The sequence below is a fragment of the Aotus nancymaae genome, unplaced genomic scaffold (genome assembly GCF_030222135.1).
Source record: "Aotus nancymaae isolate 86718 unplaced genomic scaffold, 86718_ANA_hifiasm-v0.15.2.pri h1tg000049l, whole genome shotgun sequence".
NCBI classification, from domain to species: Eukaryota; Metazoa; Chordata; class Mammalia; order Primates; family Aotidae; genus Aotus; species Aotus nancymaae.
Window position 1 is genome coordinate 32339091 of NW_026988463.1, and position 21338 is coordinate 32360428.

The following is a 21338-nucleotide window of genomic DNA, read 5'->3' on the forward strand; positions in this document are numbered from 1 at the left end:
AAGGAACTAGAAATAGAAATTCCATTTGACCCAGCAATCCCATTACTGGGTATATATCCAAAGGATTATAAATCGTTCTACTATAAGGACACATGCACACGAATGTTCATTGCAGCACAGTTTACAATAGCAAAGACCTGGAACCAACCCAAATGCCCATCAATGATAGACTGGACAGGGAAAATGTGGCACATATACACCATGGAATATTATGCAGCCATCAAAAACAATGAGTTCGCGTCCTTTGTAGGGACATGGATGAAGCTGGAAACCATCATTCTCAGCAAACTGACACAAGAACACAAAATCAAACATAGCATGTTCTCACTCATAGACGGGTGTTGAACAATGGGAACACACAGACACAGGGAGGGGAGCACTATACACTGGGGTCTGTTGGGGGGAGTTGGGGGGACAGCTGGGGGTGGGGAGTTGGGGAGAGATAGCATGGGGAGAAATGTCACATATAGGTGAAGGGGAGGAAGGCAGCAAATCACACTGCCATGTATGCACCTATGCAACAATCTTGCATGTTTTTCACATGTACCCCAAAACCTAAAATGCAATAAAAAATAAAAAATAAATTTAAAAAAATAAATAAATATTTGCTGAATAAAAGAATAACAGTTACAAAACACTTGATTTATATAGATTAAAACTGGTTCTAAAACTGAGAAATTACAAACAGTATTGATATTTAGCCAGTACACACAAGTCTGGGCACAGCAGTTGTGAAATACTGAAATACCCACTGCCACTGACTCTTTGCATCCAGATGCCCCCCACTGCCACTGCCCTCCTCCCTGGAGCACCTGGACCTCCCACAGGCTCCTAACTAAAGGGCTGACCACAGCAGGGAGCACCCAAGACTCAGCAGCCACACGGCCGGGTCCGCTGGTGAAAGCGTCCATCCTGACTGATCAGGTCCTGCAGGGTTTCAGTGTTAAATATTTTGATAATATCCCTGATTATAAATAAGGCTCAATTATATAGTTGGAAAACGATGATTCTCCTCATTGCGAAATCTCTTAGAAGACTCCATAGATCCAGGACCGAAATGGAAAATGAAAGTGTGTCCATCTCTGAAGGTTTTGGGCATATTCATCAGCACTCCACCTTCATGTAAACCAGAAGATACGCAGTTTCCTGCCTAGAGAGACGAGAAGACACATCAGCACTGCAGCATGAAACCTTCATCAAAAAAGGATGCTTCATTAATCCATGGCAGGACAAGTGTCAGCAAACATCCAGGCAGCTGGGTCAAGCCTTTGTCTATCCATCACCTCGGAGAAGAACAAAATAGACGGCCTGGGAAGATGAGCACTAAGTTTCTGTTAGTTAATATCTAAAGCAGACGCTAACAAGCTCCAGGCACACAAGCCAAATCCAACCCTGTCGAGTTTTTTTTTTTTTTTTGAGACAGAGTTTCACTCTTGTTACCCAGGCTGGAGTGCAATGGTGCGATCTCGGCTCACCACAACCTCCACCTCCTGGAAGAAATTCAGGCAATTCTCCTGCCTCAGCCTCCTGAGTAGCTGGGATTACAGGCACATGCCACCGTGCCCAGCTAATTTTTTTTGTATTTTTAGTAGAGACGGGGTTTCACCATGTTGACCAGGATGGTCTCGATCTCTTGACCTCGTGATCCACCCGCCTCGGCCTCCCAAAGTGCTGGGATTATAGGCGTGAGCTGGAAATAAATTTAACTGGCCCCCAGCCACGCTCATTCACCCAGGTACTGTCTGTGGCTGCTTTTGCTCCACAGGGCAGAGTTCAGTGGCTGCAGCAGACACTGTATAGACCACAAAGCCTGAAGAACTTTCTCTCCAGCCCTTTACAGGGGAAGGCTGCCAACCTCTGATCTCAATAACAGGGAAATCAATGGCAGCCACTAGGTGGCAGAGATTGGGTGTCTAAGAGGATGCTCAGAATAAACAGGAGAGAAAGATGAAGAGTAGGAGGAGGATTTCAAATGCGAGCTTCACCTGATCCATTACTTTTCAAATGACCAGGCCTATCTCCGTAGCTGAAAATCACCTCAGATAGTGTTTCTGACATACAACCTCAAAGCTCAGCTAAGCAAACTTACAAAATCTCTCTGCTTTAACTTCATCCAGCCTCTTTCTCTCCAGCTTCTCCTCTGTGGTCATTGGTTATAAACATATTTATTGATACTTACTAATGCAAGCCAAAGAAATATGAAAAAAGTCATCCTTCCTCCAAAAGAGTTTGTACTCTAATTTTATAGCAAGTTACGTAAGCAAACAATTTTAAAAACCAGTGGCCGGGCGCAGTGGCTCACACATGTAATTCCAGCACTTTGGGAGGAGAAATGGGCAGATGGCTTAAACCCAGGAGTTTGAGACCAGCCTGGCAACATAGCGAGATCTCATCTCTACAAATGTTTTCTTAAAATATGCCAGGCGTGGTGGTGCATGCCTATAGTCCCAGCTATTCAGGAGGCTGAGGTGGGAGGATCGCCTGTGCTCAGGGGTTCAAGGCTGCAGTGAGCTATGAACACACCACAGTGCTCCAGCCTGGGCAACAAAGCAAGACCCCATCTCTAAAAATAACATTTAAAAAAGTTGTGATCTTTGCTTTAATATTCCTGGAGTGTGACATATGAGGCAAGCAGGGGAGGGGGGCGAGTGCTGAATATGAGGTGGACAGTGAGCCATCAGCATGTCAGTAACAGGGAAATCCACGGGCATTTCATGCAGCTCCAAGGACCCTATATAAGCTCATCGAGCTCCCATTATCCAAATACGTTTCTTACCAGTGGTAGTTAGGATTTCCGTAGGTACACTGGATGTCTTCCCAGGACACCTGGAAGCCAGAAATGAACGGGGTCAAGCAGCCACCAGCTGACACTTGTGAGTACCCACAGAGGACAGGGGGGCTATAATGTGCCCCTCATCCTCCAGACAAGCCCACCCCTAGCAACTCCCAAGAGCCTGGAGTATCAGCGGCAAAATGTCATGTGCAATGAAGTCTTTTTTTTTTTTTTTTTGAGACGAAGTTACCCAGGCTGGAGTGCAATGGTGCGATCTCGGCTCACCGCAACCTCCGCCTCCTCGGTTCAGGCAATTCTCCTGCCTCAGCCTCCTGAGTAGCTGGGATTACAGGCATACGCCACCATGCCCAGCTAATGTTTTGTATTTTTGGTAGAGACGGGGTTTCACCATGTTGACCAGGATGGTCTCGATCTCTTGACCTCGTGATCCACCCGTCTCAGCCTCCCAAAGTGCTGGGATTACAGGCGTGAGCCACCGCACCCGGCCCCCTAAGTTACACATTTCTAACTCTGCTTGCTCTCTAGACATTTCCCACAAAGCATGAAGCTACAGGGCATGAGCCTAGAGCACCAAAAACTTAGAAGTGGAGGGAAGTGAACAGAGGTGCAAACCACATGGGGACTTGTGGCCGAAAAAGGCTTGAACCCTCATAAAAGGCCCCACACCCAGACAGCGGGACCACAGTGTGTTGATCTCGGAGATCCACGCAGCCCGGGGCCCAGCATTTGTTAGAGGTGGCCAATCCCGGGCAGGAGGCAATCGTGGATGATGTTTCTCACCGAGCAAATATTGGAGTCATTGAAGCAGAACCATTTTCCGTCCACAGCATTCCGGATGTAGGCACAGTAATGACCGGAGTTCGCCATTCCCACGTGTGCAACCACAGCGAAGAGCTCATACTGTCCTCCAGGCTGGAAAGAGACAGGCATGAGACAGTTCACCTGCCACCAGAAACACAACTGCATCACACATTCATACCTGCCCACCCTAGGCCCGACTATGGGACTTCAGAATACTAGACAACGGTCCCGCCCCATGGCTGGCAGGCACCTTCCAGGAGGGGCTTTCCTGAGTGCAGATCCTGAACTGCAAAGGCTCAGCAGCTTGGCAGAGCAGAGCACACGGGAGACGGAAGGCAGGAGGTCACGAGACAGCCCCCAAAGCCAGGCAAGATTAGAACCTCCCCCTGGGAGGGGTGGGGGTCATCAGAACACAGTTCTGTTTCTCCACAAGCCCAGGAGTGTCCGTAACCTGAGCCACCGTACATAGCCAAAAACGTCTTTGTAGGGGGAGGGGAGACAGAGGACAAGGGCATCACACGCAAAGCTGAGTCACCCACAGTGCAGGCTCGTTATCCCCTATTTCCATTTGCGGACCTTGTGCGGGACTTTATAAAATGCAGGGCAATATCTGTACCTGAATATTAGTTTACAAGAAATAAAAGGGTTAGAGGAACACGTTGAATGACACCAGCCAGCCAGTTCTAGCATATTTAAACAGTCTTCAACCTGCCGGGCGCAGTGGCTCACTCCTATAATCCCAGTACTTTGGGAGGCCAAGGCGGGTGGATCACGAGGTCAAGAGATCGAGACCATCCTGGTCAACAAGGTGAAACCCCGTCTCTACTTAAAATACAAAAAATTAGCTGGGCACAGTGGTGCGTGCCTATAATCGCAGCTACTCAGGAGGCTGAAGCAGGAGAATTGCTTGAACCCAGGATGCAGAGGTTGCAGTGAGCCGAGATCGCGCCATTGCACTCCAGCCTGGGTAACAAGAGTGAAACTCCATCTCAAAAAAAAAAAAAAAAAAAGTCTTCAACCAAATCAACTGCAAGGAAAAGAAAAGCAACAGAAATCTAAAAGGAACTTAATCAAGAAAAGAAAGAAACTTAACCAAATGCACGTGTAGGCATTGTTTGGATCTAGATTTAAACAAATCACATAGATTCTAGAACGGTCAGGACGTCTGCACGTTGACCAGATATTTGATGCTATCAAGGGATTACCAGATGGAGTTGGTTATGTTCTGAGTGGTTATTCTTTAGGGATACATAATGAAGTGTTTACAAATAAAGTAGGATGGTGTCTGATATTTGCTTCAAAAAAATCCAGGACAGGGTTGGATGAAACAGGAGGGTGGTTTATAGGAAGAGCAAGACCTGCCAGGAGTTTTGTAATGGTTACAGCTGAGGATTCACTGTCTAATTCTTCACTAGACACCTTGGTATACATTTGCAATGTTCCATAGTGAAGTCTTTGCTGTTGTTGCAAAGACGGAGTCTCGCTTTGTTGTCTAGCTGGGCTCAAACTACTGGACTATAGCAATCCTTGTGGCCTCCCAAAGAGTTGGGATTATAGGCGTGACCCACTGCACGCAACCAATGAAGTCTTTTTGAAGAGAAAAACAGTTTTAAATATACTTCATCAGGACCGGGCGCGGTGGCTCATGCCTGTAATCCCAGCACTTTGGGAGGCTGAGGCAGGCGTATCACGAGGTCATGAGTTCGAGACCAGCCTAGCCAAAATAGTGAAACCCTGTCTCTATTAAAAATACAAAAATTAGCTGGGTGTGGTGGCGGGCGCCTGCAGTCTCAGCTACTCGGGAGGCTGAGGCAGGAGAATCGCTTGAACCCGGGAGGCAGAGGTTGCGCCATTGTACTCCAGCCTGGGCACGAAGAGCAAAACTCTGTCTCAAAAAGAGAAAAAGAAAAAAAAAATATATATATATATATATATATACACTTCATCAGGCAGAATGTGCAGGTAGAAATATAATGAACTAGAATGAAAGAAAAAGAGAACACTGTGAAATGTATATGGTCTAAGCAGGTAAATAAACCATGTTATAATAGGAGCTACATCAGGCCTTAATTTTCTAAATGCCATGGTTCTAGAGCATAAAGAGCCAAACTGACCATAAAAACAGAAGAGACCCTCCAAAAATAGACCCGCATATATGGGAATACAAAATGTGCTGTGTAGCATTTCAAATCTACGGAGAAAAGGTATTTGTATCTTTTCTCTTTAGTTTTTCTTGTTTTGTTTTTAGAGACAGGCTCTTGTGCTGTCACCCAGGCTGGAGTATAGTGATAGATCGCTGCTTACTGCAGCCTCAAACTCCTGGGCTCAAGTGATCCTCCCACCTCAGCCTCCAAAGTAGCTGGAACCACGGGTGTGTGCTACCACACCCAGCTAATTTTTTTTTTTTTTTTTTTTTGAGACAGAGTCTGGCTCTGTCGCTGGGCGCCAGGCTGGAGTTCAATGGCACAGTCTCGGCTCACTGCAACCTCAGCCTCCTGTGTTCAAGCAATTCTCCTGCCTCAGCCTCCTAAGTAGCTGGGACTACAGGCGTGCGCCACCATGCCCAGCTCTTTTTTTTATTTTTAGTAGAGACGGGGTTTCACTATGTTGGCCAGGATGGTCTCGATCTCTTGACCTTGTGATCCGCCCGTCTCGGCCTCCCAAAGTTCTGGGATTACAGGCATGAGCCACCGCGCCCGGCCTAATTTTTTTTTTTTTTGAAATGGAGTCTCACTCGGTAGCCCAGGCTGGAGTGCAGTGGCATGATCTTGGCTCACTGCAACCTCTGCCTCCCAGGTCCCAGTTCAAGCAATTCTCTTACCTCAGCCGCCCAAGTAGCTGGGATTACAGGCATGAGCCACCATGCCCAGCTAATTTTTGTATTTTTTAGTAGATACAGCATTGAACTCCTTACCTCGTGATCCACCTGCCTCAGCCTCCCAAAGTGCTGGGATTACTGGCCAGCTAATTTGTTGGTTTTTTTTGAGATGGAGGTCTTACTATGTTGCCCAGGCAGGTCCCGAACTCCTGGGTTCAAGTGATCCTCCTCCCTCAGCCTTTCCAGGTGCTGGGATTACAGGCATGAGCCACATCACCTGGCCTTGTGTCATTTTTTTTTCTCAGAATCTCTCAATAAGTTATTGTCTCAGGACAAGTGAATTAAACTTTACTCTGATTAAATGTGGTCCAGTCAACTGGCTACTTTATGATTATCCTCAAAGTGGGCACAGGCCATTTGAGGAAGAAAGTTTGCTTGGTACTAAGAACCCACAGTGACGTTTGCCTATGCATTTCTATGTATTCCATGTTATTTCCAAAGAAGCCTACTGAATTCTGGATTCCATCCCTCAGTGCTGTGAGGCGTATGAACACAAATCCAGTATTTAGAAAGAAGAAAGTCTTTTGAGGCTGGGCAGTCTCTGAGGAATGGGTGGCTTCTAGCAGACTGGGGGTGAGGGAAGGGAAAACAGGAAAAATGTAGCATCTGGGGAGAGGCAGGATGGCACGGAGGTCGGAAGCATCCCACCTGCTCCTCAGCATCACAGATCTCTCGCTCCATCGGAAGCACCTGGCTGAAATCCAGGCTCTGGGGGAAGTACAGGGAGTGGTAGATCTTTCTCGTCTGTGAATTTCTGATGGAGAATCGCATGAGGTGGATTGTCAGGGTCTGGGGCAAATGGGTCAGCTTCAAGACCTGAAAAAGCAAAATCACTCTGGATAGAAAGCCTACTTGGAATGGGCGTGAAAGAAATGTCAGGACCAGTGGCGCATTCATCCCAAAAAAGAGGACGCAGGGTGACCTCGCGGAGTTCAAGGCTCCCGTTCACTGAATCTGCTGAGCTCCTCTGAGAATAAAGCAAAACATGGTGATTCTACCATCATGGGGTCCCCACAAGAGGCACAACGGTACAGGGCTCTGCACAGGCACCAGGACCCAGGGAGCCACGGCATCTGCTCCAGGGAGCTCATCTCACCCCGAGGGAAATGCCCTGCCAGCTGCTCTCAGGCCTTCTCCTCCAGTCCCTCTCAGTGATGCGACCTGAGAAGCCACATCCATGGCTCTAGAGATCAGAACCCTGGGATCCCAGATACTAGCCAGACCCAGATTCCTTTTCTCACCCACCACAAGGTCCCCTTGGGGCCTCTGACAATTCTATCAGGAAATCCACAGGGGGCAACCCCAGACTAGTGAAGGACAGTTGACCCCTGAAGAGCATGGGGTTGGACTGTGTGGGTCCACTGAATACACAAATTGTTTTAAATAAATACAGTCTGCTCTCCCCGATAAGCACGAGTTCCACATCTGCAACCAAAGGCTCATCAAAAATACAATACTCCAGATGCACAACCGCATAGATGAGGGACCGACTTTTCCTATACGTGGGTTCCGCAGGGCTGACTGGGGGACTTGAGTATGTGTGGATTTTGGTAAACACAGGGGTCCTAGAACCAATCCCCTGTGTGCACCAAGCGACAGCCGAGTCTGATTTAGGGAATCAGTACCTGTTTCCCACGAGTCTTCTTCCCACAGTTGTCACAGAAGCACATGCTTTTGCTCGATAACTCCCTGGGCTGGAAGAAGCAGTGCAGGGCGTCCTCCTGCCCCACCCAAGAGAACAGGGAAAAGTCAGCGTTGGCATTTCCCACCTCGAGTACTGTATTCATCGGTTCTCACACCGCTGTGAAGAAATAGCTGTGACTGGGTAATTTCTTTTTTTTTTTTGAGGCGGAGTTTCGCTGTTGTTACCCAGACTGGAGTGCAATGGCAGGATCTCGGCTCACCGCAACCTCCGCCTCCTGGGTTCAGGCAATTCTCCTGCCTCAGCCTCCTGAGTAGCTGGGATTACAGGCGTGCACCACCATGCCCAGCTAATTTTTGTATTTTTAGTAGAGACGGGGTTTCATCTTGTTGACCAGGATGGTCTCGATCTCTTAACCTCGTGATCCACCCGCCTCAGCCTTCCAAAGTGCTGGGATTATAGGCGTGAGCCACCACACCCGGCCGAGACTGGGTAATTTCTGAGAAAAAAGGCTTGATTGGCTCATGGCTCTGCAGGCTGACAGGAAGCATGGTGGCATCTGCTTCCAGGGAGGCCACAGGAAGTCCTAATCATGGCGGAGCACCAAGCAGGAGCAGGCATCTTACACGGGAGGGGCAGGTGCAAGAGAGCAAGTGGGGAGCTGGAGTGCAGTGGCGCGATCTCAGCTCACCACAACCTCCACCTCCCGGGTTCAAGTGATTTTCCTGACTCAGCCTCCCAAGTAGCTGGGACTGCAGGCCATGTCACCATGCCCGGCTAATTTTTTGTATTTTTAGTAGAGACAGGGTTTTACCATGTTGGCCAGGCTGGTCTCGAACTCCTGACCTCAGGTGACCCGCCCGCCTCGGCCTCCCCAAGTACTGGGATTACAGGTATGAGCCACTGTGCCCAGCCTGGCTGCATACTTTTAAACAAGTGTGAGATCTAGAACTCAAGATCTCATAAGAACTCACTGTCATAAAGATAGGATCATGGGGGATGGTGTCAAACCATGAGAAACCCTCCCCCATGACCCCATGTGCTCCCACCAGGCCCTACTGCCAACACTGGAAATTACCACTGAACACGAGATTTTTGCGCAGCGACACAGACCAAAACTGTATCGGGACAGCCTCCCCACACTTTGCAGCTGAGAGTTTCAGCTTTTCTTCTGATTCCCTTCATAGCCCTCTTAATGCCTGGCCTGGTGTGGTCCACTTGGCAGGATCTCAAAGGTCACCTACTGACTGGAGGAATGAAACAGGAGGGGGCTCCTGTTAGGTGAGCAGTATGAGGGAAGAGGAGGTAGGAGGGAAAAAGATTTTTGCCAAAACAAACGAGAAATTGGCAGAGCCATGAAAATGAAATAAGCAACTCCTCAGAAGCCAGTGCTAGATCCAAGAGGCAAGGAGGAACTGGCAACACTGTGCTGTGTGCTGATACGGTTTCAGTGTTTGTCCTCCCCAAAAGCCAGCTTGAAACTGAATCCCTGGTGTGGCCGTATGAACAGGTGGGGCCTTTGAGAGATGATTGGGGAGGGCACAGTGGCTCACGCCTGTAATCCCAGCACTTTGGGAGGCCGAGGCAGGCAGACCACTTAAGTCAGGAGTTTGAGACCAGTCTGTCCAATGTGGTGAAACCCCGCCCCTACTAAAAATACAAAAATTAGCCAGGTGTGGTGGCAGGCACCTGTAATCCCAGCTACTTGGGAGACTGAAGCAGGAGAATTGCTTGAACCCGGGAGGTGGAGACTGCAATGAGCCGAGATCACACCACTGCACTCCAGCCCAGGTGACAGAGGAAGACTCCATCTCCAAAAAAAAAGAGGGAGGTCACTGGGTCATGAGGACACAGCCCTCATGAATGAATTAATCCACTCATGGATTAATGGGTTAATGGTTATCCTGGGAGTGGGACAGGTGGCTTCATATGAAGAGGAAGAGAGACTTGAGCTGGCACATTAGCATGCTCGGCCCCCTCGCCATGTGATGCCCCGCACCACCTCACCTCGGGACTCAGAGTCCCTACCAGCAAGCAGGCCCTCACCAGGTACAGCTCCTCAACCTTGACTTTCCAGCCTCCAGAAGTGTAAGAAATACATTACCGGCCGGGCGCGGTGGCTCACCCCTGTAATCCTAGCACTTTGGGAGGCTGAGGTGGGTGGATCACCTGAGGTCAGGAGTTCAATACCAGCCTGGCCATGATGGTGAAACCCCATCTTTAAAAAAAAAAAAAAATACATTACATACTCTCAGACATTGAGTTGCAACAACAGATGGTGGATTAACACATACGAAAGCAGCAAATACCAAGAGAATCCCCTTACCAACGTCTTCAGGGGCTTTGAGTCCACATTGAAAAGAGAAAGTGGGAGGGTCAGCATGCTGCTGTTTCTGCTTCTCTCCATGGCACAGTCAAGGCAAATCAAAGAGTCCTTCATCCGGATCATATATAGGGCCTGCAGCCTCCCCACCTGCAAGAGGGAGCAGAGAGGTGAGCCAGAAACAACACCATAAGTCAGTCCAGGCCAACTGCCAGAAGTTGGAGCCAAGAGACAGAAGCTACAGAAATAGTAGCCACTAATGCTTTGTCCTACTCACAAAGGTGAAAAATAATCCTAGTAACAATATTATGAAACTGTGATAAGCATTTTATGTGGATTAACTCTTTCCCTCTGCACCTTACAGGGACAATAGCTGAATGAGTTAAATGAGCAGCATCTTAGGCTTCCAGGCGCTCTGGTCCTAGGTTCTTACCAAGTCAACATCAGCGATCTGATCCTTAATCAGGTTCCAGATTTTGAGGTAGAGTTGGGCAGCATCATGTTGGACAAACACTGGCCATAGAGAAAAGGAACAGCCCATTAGTGAGGTCTTCAGAGTCATTTCTGACACACACAAACACTCACCACTTCGTCTCTTCCTAGCCCCACACCCCACCGAAATGCTAAATTGGCACTACATATGAAGTGATCAATAAACAAACAATAAGTTTGGTATTGATTTTTTTTTGAGATGGAGTTTCGCTCTTGTTACCCAGGCTGGAGTGCAATGGCACGATCTCGGCTCACTGCAACCTCTGCCTCCTGGGTTCAAGCTATTCTCCTGCCTCAGCCTCCCGAGTAGCTGGGACTACAGGCGTGCGCCACCATGCCCAGCTAATTTTTGTATTTTTTAGTAGAGACGGGGTTTCACCTTGTTGACCAGGATGGTCTCGATCTCTTGACCTGGTGATCCACCCGCCTCGGCCTCCCAAAGTGCTGGGATTATAGGCATGAGCCACCGCGCCCAGCCCTTTTGGTATTGATTTTTAAGAACACCTCTAAAAACCTAAGCCCCAGTGCCAGGTGTAGTGGCTCACACCTATAATCCCAACACTTTGGGAGGCAAAGGCAGGAGGACAGCTTGAACTCAGGAGTTTGAGACCAGCCTGGGAAACATAGCAAGTACTCTGTCTCTATAACAAATTTAAAAAATTAGTTGAGTGTGGTGGTGCATGCCTGTAGTCAGAGCTACTTGGGAGGCTGAGGCAGGAGGGTCACTTGAGCCCAGGATGTTGAAGCTACAGTGAGCTGTGATTACACCACTGCACTCAGCCTGGGGAATGAATGTTCACAGGGGACTTTGAACAGCACTGATAAATTTCTGGGGATCTAGAAGGCCATGCACATGCCCAGGTAAGACCCCAGAGGGCTCCCATCTTTCCTCTCTGGCTGACCGCAAGGCCACGTGCAAGAAAGCCATTAACACGAAGACAGAATGGTAAACCGTCTGCACTTTGAAAGTGTGCCCTAACAGATGCACAGAGCCCCTTTGCAAATACTGGAAGACTCACTGGTTCAGGCATTTAAGGAAATCTCTGACCACTTATTATCTGACCACGAAGGTAACAAAATGGAGCAGTCACTGGCTACACACTACAGGAATGTAGATGTAACAGAATTAGTTCAGGGAAGTTGTCACTGGATGATGATCCACAACAAGAAGAACAATAACAACACAGCAACAACGACAAACCCTGGCGTGGGGGTCTCTGGTGTCGTGCTGCCACCTTACATTATCCATAATGTTCATGTTCCAACAGAGGAGACAAGACGTACAAGGAAAACAGAAATGTACGGCCACACAGGAAAACAGCAATAAGTAGAACTTTTCACCGAGAAGCCCCAGATGCCGGCCTTACTAAACAAAGACTTCAGCTGTTACAATGTGTCCAGAGAACTAAAGAAAACCATGTCAAAAGAAGTAAAAGAAAGCACGAAAATGCTGTCTCACCAAATAAAGAGTATCAATAAGGAAAAAGCTGTAAAAAAAGAACCACGCAGAAATTCTTGAGTTGAGGAGTACGATAACTGAAATGAAAAATTTACTAGAGGATGTCAATAGCAGATTAGAGCTGGTAAGAGAAAGAATCCATAAACTTGGAGATAGGTTGATTGAGGCTATCCAGACTGAGTGTGGAGGGAAAACTGAACGTAGTGCCCATGCAGCCGAAAAGCTGGTTAGCTGCTCACTGCATATAGAGTTCAACTAACTCTGATACAAAAAAAGTGGAATACAAAAAGGTTTTGTTTTGTTTTGTTTTGTTTTTTTGAGTCGGAGTTTCGCTCTTGTTACCCAGGCTGGAGTGCAATGGCGCAACCTCGGCTCACTGCAACCTTCGCCTCCTGGGTTCAAGCAATTCTCCTGCCTCAGCCTCCCGAGTAGATGGGACTACAGGCGCACGCCACCATGCCCAGCTAATTTTTTTTGTATTTTTAGTAGAGACGAGGTTTCACCATGTTGACCAGGATGGTCTTGATCTCTTGACCTCGTGATCCACCCGCCTCAGCCTCCCAAAGTGCTGGGATTACGGGCGTGAGCCACCACGGCCGGCCACAAAAGGTTTTATACAAACACATGTATTTATTCTGAAGCCAGCTTGGGGAAGGAGCACGATGCATCCTGCCTTCTTCATGTGCCATTTCCCCTTTGGAGGAGAAAGGGGCATTTTCATAAGGTGTGTTGTGGGGGTAGGGGAGTGAGCAATGTCAATTATCACGTACCTGGCAGCTGAGCTGGCACCTTCCTGGGCAGAAGTAAATTGTAAAAGTGGCCGAGTAGGCATGCTTTCCCTTGTCTTCCTAGTGGGTGAATGGCAAACCCCTGGAGGGGTTTCAAGGCCATCCCCAGGCAGGGAATATTCCCTGGTGGATATGCTTTGGGCTGCAAATCTGCCAGGTCTCAGGAAAGATCAGCTGGAAGAAGGTGCCCTGTTCTTAATCAAATCTCAATCAACCTATCTCTAAGTTTACAGATTCTTTCTTTTGCCCTGCAGGGTATGTCTGGTGAGGGGGAAGTAAAAGGTGATATTTACATTTCTTTTTTTTTTTTTTTTTGAGATGGAGTTTCACTCGTTACCCAGGCTGGAGTGCAATGGCGTGATCTCGGCTCACCGCAACCTCCGCCTCCTGGGTTCAGGCAATTCTCCTGCCTCAGCCTCCTGTGTAGCTGGGACTACAGGTACACACCACCGTGCTCAGCTAATTTTTTGTATTTTTAGTAGAGACGGGGTTTCACCATGTTGACCAGGATGGTCTTGATCTCTTGACCTCATGATCCACCCGCCTCGGCCTCCTAAAGTGCTGGGATTACAGGCGTGAGCCACCGCACCCAGCCTGACATTTACATTTCTAAGGGGCGAACAGGAAACACAGGGATTGGGAGGGTGGAGAGGGAACAGAATTGAAAAGACGGTAACAATAAGAAAAATAAACTGTCTTAGAAAATGGGAGTACTCAGTTATATCCAGATGGGTTCCCTAGTGAATGATGGGGTCTACCAAACATTTATGTGAAAAAATTGTACCAATTCCCTACAATCTCTTCCAGAAGACAGAAGCAGAGAGAACACTTCCTAACTCCTTCTCTGAGGCCAGCATTATCCTAATACCAAGACCAGACAGACAAGGAAAAAAACCTAGAAACCAGTATCTCTCATGAACATAAATGCAAAATTCCTCAAGAAAATATCAGTGAATCAAATTCAATAAAAACAATCACAGAGGGTGACATAAGCGAGATGGCAGGAAAGGGGGCTTCTGGTGCTCTCTTCTCCTGTGGACACTCGGAAAAACTCCCACCTACACACAGATCAACTCGCTCTGAAAGAAACCCAGAAACTAGCTGAGAGAGTCCTGCACATGGGGCAATGGAGAACACATCCACATCGAGAGGGGTTGGAACAGCTAGACACACTCGCACCACAAGCCGCACCCTCGACACAGTACCTTACTATGAGGAAGGAATCCCTACTCCCACCTTTCTCCTGAAGAGTGAAGGGTTTGGACCACACATAGCCCCGGCTTTTGCAGTTCCCACTCAAGGGCTTGGCTGCTAGGTCACCTAGCTCTGGGAGTGGACATGGGTCAGTGGTCATGAATCCTCTGCAACCATAGAGGGCAAAGAGGTAGTTTTAAATGGGCATATAAGCACTTCCAGCAGCTGAGCCCCTGTGCTCAGCACAGAGCAAACAGGCAGAAATGCCAGGCTCCCAATTTCTCCCTGCAAGGGTAGGTCTGCAGGTTCTCCTAGCTGCTGCCCGAGGGATGGGCTTCTATTAATAACTAGCCAGCACCTGGAGCCAATGAGGCAGGTAAACAATAGATTTCCAGGGCTGGGCGTGGTGACTCACACCTGTAATCCAAGCACTTTGGAGGCCAAGGTGGGTGGATCACCTGAGGTCAGGAGTTCAAGACCAGCCTGACCAACATGGTGAAACCTCGTCTTTAAAAAAAAAAAAGCAATAGATTTCCAGGAGTCTGGACAGGCATGCGGGCAAGGCCCATGCCTTCTCCCACCCCCTGCTCCAGGATAAAATCAGGTCTCTAACTTCACACGTTGAGTATACAACATGTAACCCTCTCAAATGAAGGACTAGCTCCTCAATCACCGAGCTTTGGGAGCTGACGAGGCTCTGTATTTGTGAGTCCCACAAGCACACAGAGAACAAAGAACAGTTTTGAGATGGGCATGCACGCACTTCCAGTGCTAACCCCCAGGCCCAGTGCAGCGCCAACAGGCAGAAATGCCCGGCACCCGCTTTCTTCCTAGAAGGCGTCTGTCTGCACACATGCAGCTGCTGCCCTGTCTCCATGCATCTGGGAGCTGACAGAGCAGGAAACCAGTACTCCTCTGAGACCCTGAACAGGTAGGTGAACACTTCCACAGCTGTTCCCACTGGTTTGCTCCACAGAGAGCGCCAAGCTTCCAACTAACCTGTCCGTTTCTAAGCAGACAAGAGCCAGCATTTGCTAGGCTCCTGAGGTTGACAGAGCAAAGCAATGCATCAAAGGAGTGTGTAAGGCCAGTCGCCTCGCCAGGAGCTCGGAAGCACCCCCTCTCTCTCCAGGAGCTCGGAAACGCCAAACCCCTCACACAGCCTAGCCCTCCCTTTAAGAACCCCACCAAAATGCAAACAAAGTCTTGTAAATCTACCCAATAGCAGTCAAGTCTTAGCTACCCAATAGCAGTCGAGTCTTGTAAATCTACCCAATAGCAGTCGAGTCTTGTATCTACCCAATAGCAGTCAAGTCTTGTAAATCTACCCAATAGCAGTCGAGTCTTGTAAAACTACCCAATAGCATTCAAACCCTGCCTACCTGCCAATAGCAAGCTTGCCTTTCCCACACCCTGCTCTCCCACAACCAATCGAATGCCTACACTCCCTATAAAACCCCACGTCTGAGAGGAGTCCGTGCAACTTCTCCAGCCCCTCCTGTCGGAATGCAGAACCTCGCCTGGGAGCTGAATAAATTCGCATTGGATCTTCTTGTGCTGGCCTCAGTTTCTTCCTTTCAAACACGTTAAGAACCTAAGAACCCTTACAGAGTGTGCAGTTTCAACGGGAGTGCAGGCACTTGCCACAGATCCTCTGTCCAGCTTAACACAGAGCCAGTGGGGGATAAACTCATGCTCCCAGCTTTTCCAGGGATAGAATAAACTGAAACACACGTGTAATACCCCAATATCTCCAGCTGCATCTCAACGGGCTGGCTTCTGTCTCCCCTGTCTGGGGCACTGTCAGGACTTGACACATTCTAATCTCCTGAGGGCTGCTGAGAACATAGATGGCAGTTTAGACAAGCACAAAGGGTCCAGAGGCACTCCGAGTCTCTGGCAGGGCTACTTGGTAAGTTCGTCTCCTCTACAAGGCCAGTGGGACAAGACTGGGAGAGGTATTTTTCTTACTGAATGTGCAGAAATAACAGAATCAAGAACAATGAAGAAACAGAGAAATATGTTCCTAGCAAAAGAACAAGATAAATCTCCAGAAAATGCCCCCAGTGAAATGAAGATAAGGGACTTACCTTATAGACTATTCAAAATAATGATCATGGGACCAGGCATGGTGGCTCACGCCTGTAATCCCAGCACTTTGGGAGGCTGAGGCGGGTGGATCACGAGGTCAAGAGATCGAGACCATCCTGGTCAACATGGTGAAACCCCATCTCTACTAAAAATACAAAAAATTAGCTGGGCATGGTGGTGCATGCCTGTAATCCCAGCTACTCGGGAGGCTGAGGCAGGAGAATTGCCTGAACCCAGGAGGCGGAGGTTGCGGTGAGCTGAGATCGCGCCATTGCACTCCAGCCTGGGTAACAAGAGCAAAACTCCGTCTCAAAAAATAATAATAATAATAATAATAATAATAATGACCATGAAGATGCATACCAGGTCTAGAAGAGCAAAGCATGAATAAAGTAAGAATTTCAGCAAAGAGACAGAAAAAAGTTCAAAGTACCAAACAGAAATAATAGAGCTGGAGAAGACAATCACTGAAATACGAGTCCACTAAAGAAGCTCCACAGACTAAATCCAGCAGAAGAAAGGATTAGCAAACTAGAAGACAGGCTGCTGGAAATCATTCAGAGAAGCAAAAATAAAAATGAATGAAAAAGAGTGAAGATATCTTCAGAGACTTATGGGACATCAAGCAGACTAAAATAGGCATTATCAGAGTGCCAGAAGGAGTAGAGTGAGAAGAGACAGAAAGCTTATCCAAAGAAGTAACAGTCACGGGTGGCAGATTGACATTTTGGTCAATGGTAGAACACAGAAGCACAGTGGTCATAGCATACAGCCGAGGTGTTTACTACGCTGCCCCATGGAGGTTAGTGAAGTCCACTCCATGATGTTCACACAATGACAAAAGCACCTACTGATGCCTTTTTCAGAACATATCTCTGTTGTTAAGCAACACATAACTGTAATGACTGAAAACTTCCCAGCCCAGGGAAGGAAATAGAAATCCACATCCAGGAAGCCCAAAGGACACCATAAGGCTGATCTCAAGCAGCCCACACCAAGCCACATCATGATCAGTTTCAAAAGTTAAAGACAAAGACTTCTGAAAGTAGCAAGAGAAAAGCAATGTGTTATACCCAAGGAAAACCCTAAGTATGGGATTTCTTTTGGGAGTGAGGAAAATGTTATGAACATAGATTGTGATGATGGAGGCACATCTCTGTGAATACACTACAAACCTCTGAATTGTATGTTTTTAAATGGATGGATTTTACAGTATGTGATGCACACCTCAATATAGCTATCTAAAAAAACACCTAACTGGGCCGGGCGCGTTGGCTCACGCCTGTAATCCCAGCACTTTGGGAGGCCGAGGCGGGTGGATCATGAGGTCAAGAGATCGAGACCATCCTGGTCAACATGGTGAAACCCCGTCTCCACTGAAAATACAAAAAATTAGCTGGGTATGGTGGCGCGTGCCTGTAATTCCAGCTACTCAGGAGGCTGAGGCAGGAGAATTGCCTGAACCCAGGAGGCGGAGGTTGCAGTGAGCCGAGATCGCGCCATTGCACTCCAGCCTGGGTAACAAGAGTGAAACTCCATCTCAAAAAAAAAAAAAAAAAAAACACCTAACCTATTTATGAATTATTTTGCAGAACGTTCCGTTTTTTATTCCTTCATTCTGTTTTCCTGCCGTTCCTTAACTATGGCTGAATAAGCTTGGAGCAGATGCCTTCGCTTACTCCATTGAGAAGCAGAAAAAGGGTGATATGGAAATAAAATGTCCATAAATCATATAGATTCTGCACCTCGAAAAATGTGTGCCTCTTACACAAATGTCTCTATCATCCGAGAGGTCCAGGCTACCTAGCTTCCTTCTTGTTGCTTCGCTGGTGTTAGTTCCTCTCTTCACTCTGTCTCTAAGCTTCCCACCCTCTTCAGATCAGCAGGAGGGTGTCTTACAGGGCACGTTGTATTTTTGCAGGCAGTAGGCCAGCTCCAGGGGCCGCACCGCTTTCTGCCGGCTGTCCTGCATCTTCTCCAACAGCAGAAGCAGCTGGAAAGGGACACTTCTCCTCTGCTCGTCAGCTCCCCTGGGCACCGTGATCCTGCCACAAAAGAATGGCCAGAAACCTCCTTATGCATGGTTCTTGAAGCTAGGTGCACGCTGGAATCACTTGGAAAAAATTTTTAATCTCCCTATCCAGGCCACTCCCATACAAATTACACCAGAATTCTGCGGGGTGGGGCCCAGTTATCAGAATGTTTCAGTTCCCCAGATTATTTCAATGTGTGGCCAAGGTTGAGAAACACCACAAGAGTGAATCTGCTGTACAGGGGACCTTCTGGAGAGGGGGATCAGCACAACTGCTGCCTCGGCCCCTCTGCACCCTGCCCAAGGTCCTGGCTCCACATCTCGGGCAAGCAGCAAAATGTCCAGCCAAAACCTCTCCAAACTGCAGAGGCACATGCTGGGGTAGGTCCTGGGAAGAAAGGGCAGCACGAAGCGCTGTCTGTGTGGTTTGGCAATGATTCATTTAATTACAGGCACTACCTGGATGGGACAAAGGAGAGAGCACGGGGCAGGAAAGGATAGAGACTGAGACAGAGAGTGTGTTGCGTGAGTGTGGGGGAAGGGAGGGGTGTACTGCCCACTGACTCCTTCCCGACGTTGACGTTGGTCTAGTTCCAACTCTCTCTTTTAACCAAGTCAGTGGCCGTCAATCCTGGCTGTACTTTAAAATCACCCAAGGAGTGCTTTTAAAAAGTACCAATACCTGGGCTCCACCCCAGAACAACCTAAAAAGTTTTAGAAATAATATGTAGTCCAGAATATGCAGAAACAGATCTTTTTCCTCTGCCCATTTTTGAGAGATCTCAAAAAGTCCAAGTCACTGTGAATAACTAAACATACTAAAAATGAATTAATACACATGCTTACCAGCCTGAAGAAGAATCTTACCTCTTCAATATCCTGGTGAAGTCCATGTTCATCACAAACACCTGAATTAAGGAGTTAAGGCAGCAGGTCTGACCAATGTTGTGTAAACCAACCAGGCCTATAAGGGGAAGATGAAAAAAGGCTGAGGGCAAACCCTAGGTAAAGAAATTGACAAGGCCGGGTGTGGTGGCTCACGACTGTAATCCAAGCACTTTGGAGGCCAAGGTGAGCGGATCATCTGAGGTCGGGAGTTCAAGACCACCCTGACCAACATGGTGAAACCTCATCTTTAAAAATAATAATAAATAAATAAATAAGGGTTGGGCGCGGTGGCTCACGCCTGTAATCCCAGTACTTTGGGAGGCCGAGGCGAGTGGATCATGAGGTCAAGAGATCGAGACCATCCTGGTGAACATGGTGAAACCCCGTCTCTACTAAAAATACAAAAAATTAGCTGGGCATGGTGGCGCGTGCCTGTAGTCCCAGCTACTCAGGAGGCTGAGGCAGAAGAATTGCCTGAACCCAGGAGGCGGAGGTTGCGGTGAGCCGAAATTGCGCCATTGTACTCCAGCCTGGGTAACAAGAGCGAAACTCCGTCTCAAAATAAATAAATAAATAAATAAATAAATAAAGACATGCAGTCAGGAAGAGGAGAATGGGAGGGGTGTAATGACCATGAGTGTATTCCCAGGCCCAAGGACGCGCTCCGAGCTGCTCTCCCTTCCTCTTCATGTTGCTGTCTGCTTCCTTCTTTCCAACAGGATCTCCTGGGGACCGCGGAGACTCAGCCAGGTTTGACTGACAGGTTTGTCCCAGGAGCCCAAACACCTTGCCCATTCGTGATCACTCCAAAACCCCAGGCCGCAGCTGCCGGGCCGATGTTCAGGACAGCGCCACCTCACTTCCAGGAAGAGCTCATGGGAGTGAGCCAGGCACAATGGGATCTCTGTGAAAACACAATGCGGGCAGGTAAGGATTCGAGAATGGGGAACATGTATGTATTCATGTAATCCGTTCTGATGCCAAAGAGCCAGGTCTTAGCAGGAGGTAACTGTCTGGGGAGGTTGATGCATAGAGCTCTAGGCTGGAAATGACAGCTAGGCTACACATCCCCTACCCTGGGTCCCACGCGTTTCCATTCATTCTTCCTCAGAATGGACTGCCAAATCCTAACCCAGAACGCCCTCTTGGGGAAGGACAGGGAAGCCCGCATAGGACTTTGCTTTGCAGCTGAGGATCAGGCCCACTTCAGTAAAAGCCAGCACTGAGCAGAAACTCAGCCCCTGATGCCAGGCTGGCATCCACAGAGGAAGCCTCTCAACCTGCCTCACACCGGAAGGGAAACTGTGGCCCTGCAGGACAGACTTGTGTTCGGGCCGCATCACTGCCATCTGGCTGCAGCAGTCACAGACCTCAGATAAACCTCAGCTGCAGGCAGGCAGTAGCACCCGCAGGCCTCAGGCACCGGGCTGGTCTCACGGTAGTGCTGGGCTGGTCTCACGGCAGTGGACTTGGGGTGTGAGCCAGTATTGTGTCAGCCTCAGTGGCCATAGGGTTACCCGTGTACCCCTCCCCCAACCCCAGCACAGCAGCATGAAGAGAGACACTGTTTGCTTGGGGGAAGAAGAGGTAAGTGGAGGACTTTGCCTGGGAACCCAGTACTAGGTTCACTACAGTAAAACCCAGTACTGGGCAGAGCCTCAGCTCCCTGATACTAGACTAGTACCCACAGGCAGATCTCACTGCACCCTAGTGCCAGATGAGAACACGCACCCCAGCAACAGGGACTTGGGATCTGGCCCACATCACCACCTACCAGTGACAGTGACCTTGGGTGCTGAATAAACCTCAGCAGCAGCAGGCAAGCTATCGCAGCCATGGGTCTTGGGTGAGCCCAGTGCTGTGCAGGTCTCAGCAGACATGGCCTTCAGGCATGACCCAGGCTGTGTCGGTCTCAGAAACCAGAGAATTCCAACCGCAGTGATCCCGGACTTAGGG

General features: G+C 48.5%; 1 protein-coding gene across 1 annotated transcript; it reads right to left on the reverse strand.

Annotated features, from left to right (window-relative positions):
- Positions 1-580: 580 nt before the first annotated feature.
- On the reverse strand, positions 581-20286 carry USP18 (ubiquitin specific peptidase 18). Its single transcript, XM_064362777.1, has 10 exons — positions 20015-20286; positions 19362-19458; positions 18362-18507; positions 10872-10951; positions 10442-10588; positions 8099-8194; positions 7122-7289; positions 3575-3706; positions 2777-2826; positions 581-1150 (listed from the first exon to the last, which is right to left on the reverse strand). The coding sequence occupies exons 1-10, from the start codon at positions 20175-20177 to the stop codon at positions 1105-1107; spliced, it is 1125 nt and encodes a 374-aa protein (XP_064218847.1). The 5' UTR covers positions 20178-20286; the 3' UTR covers positions 581-1104.
- Positions 20287-21338: the final 1052 nt, after the last annotated feature.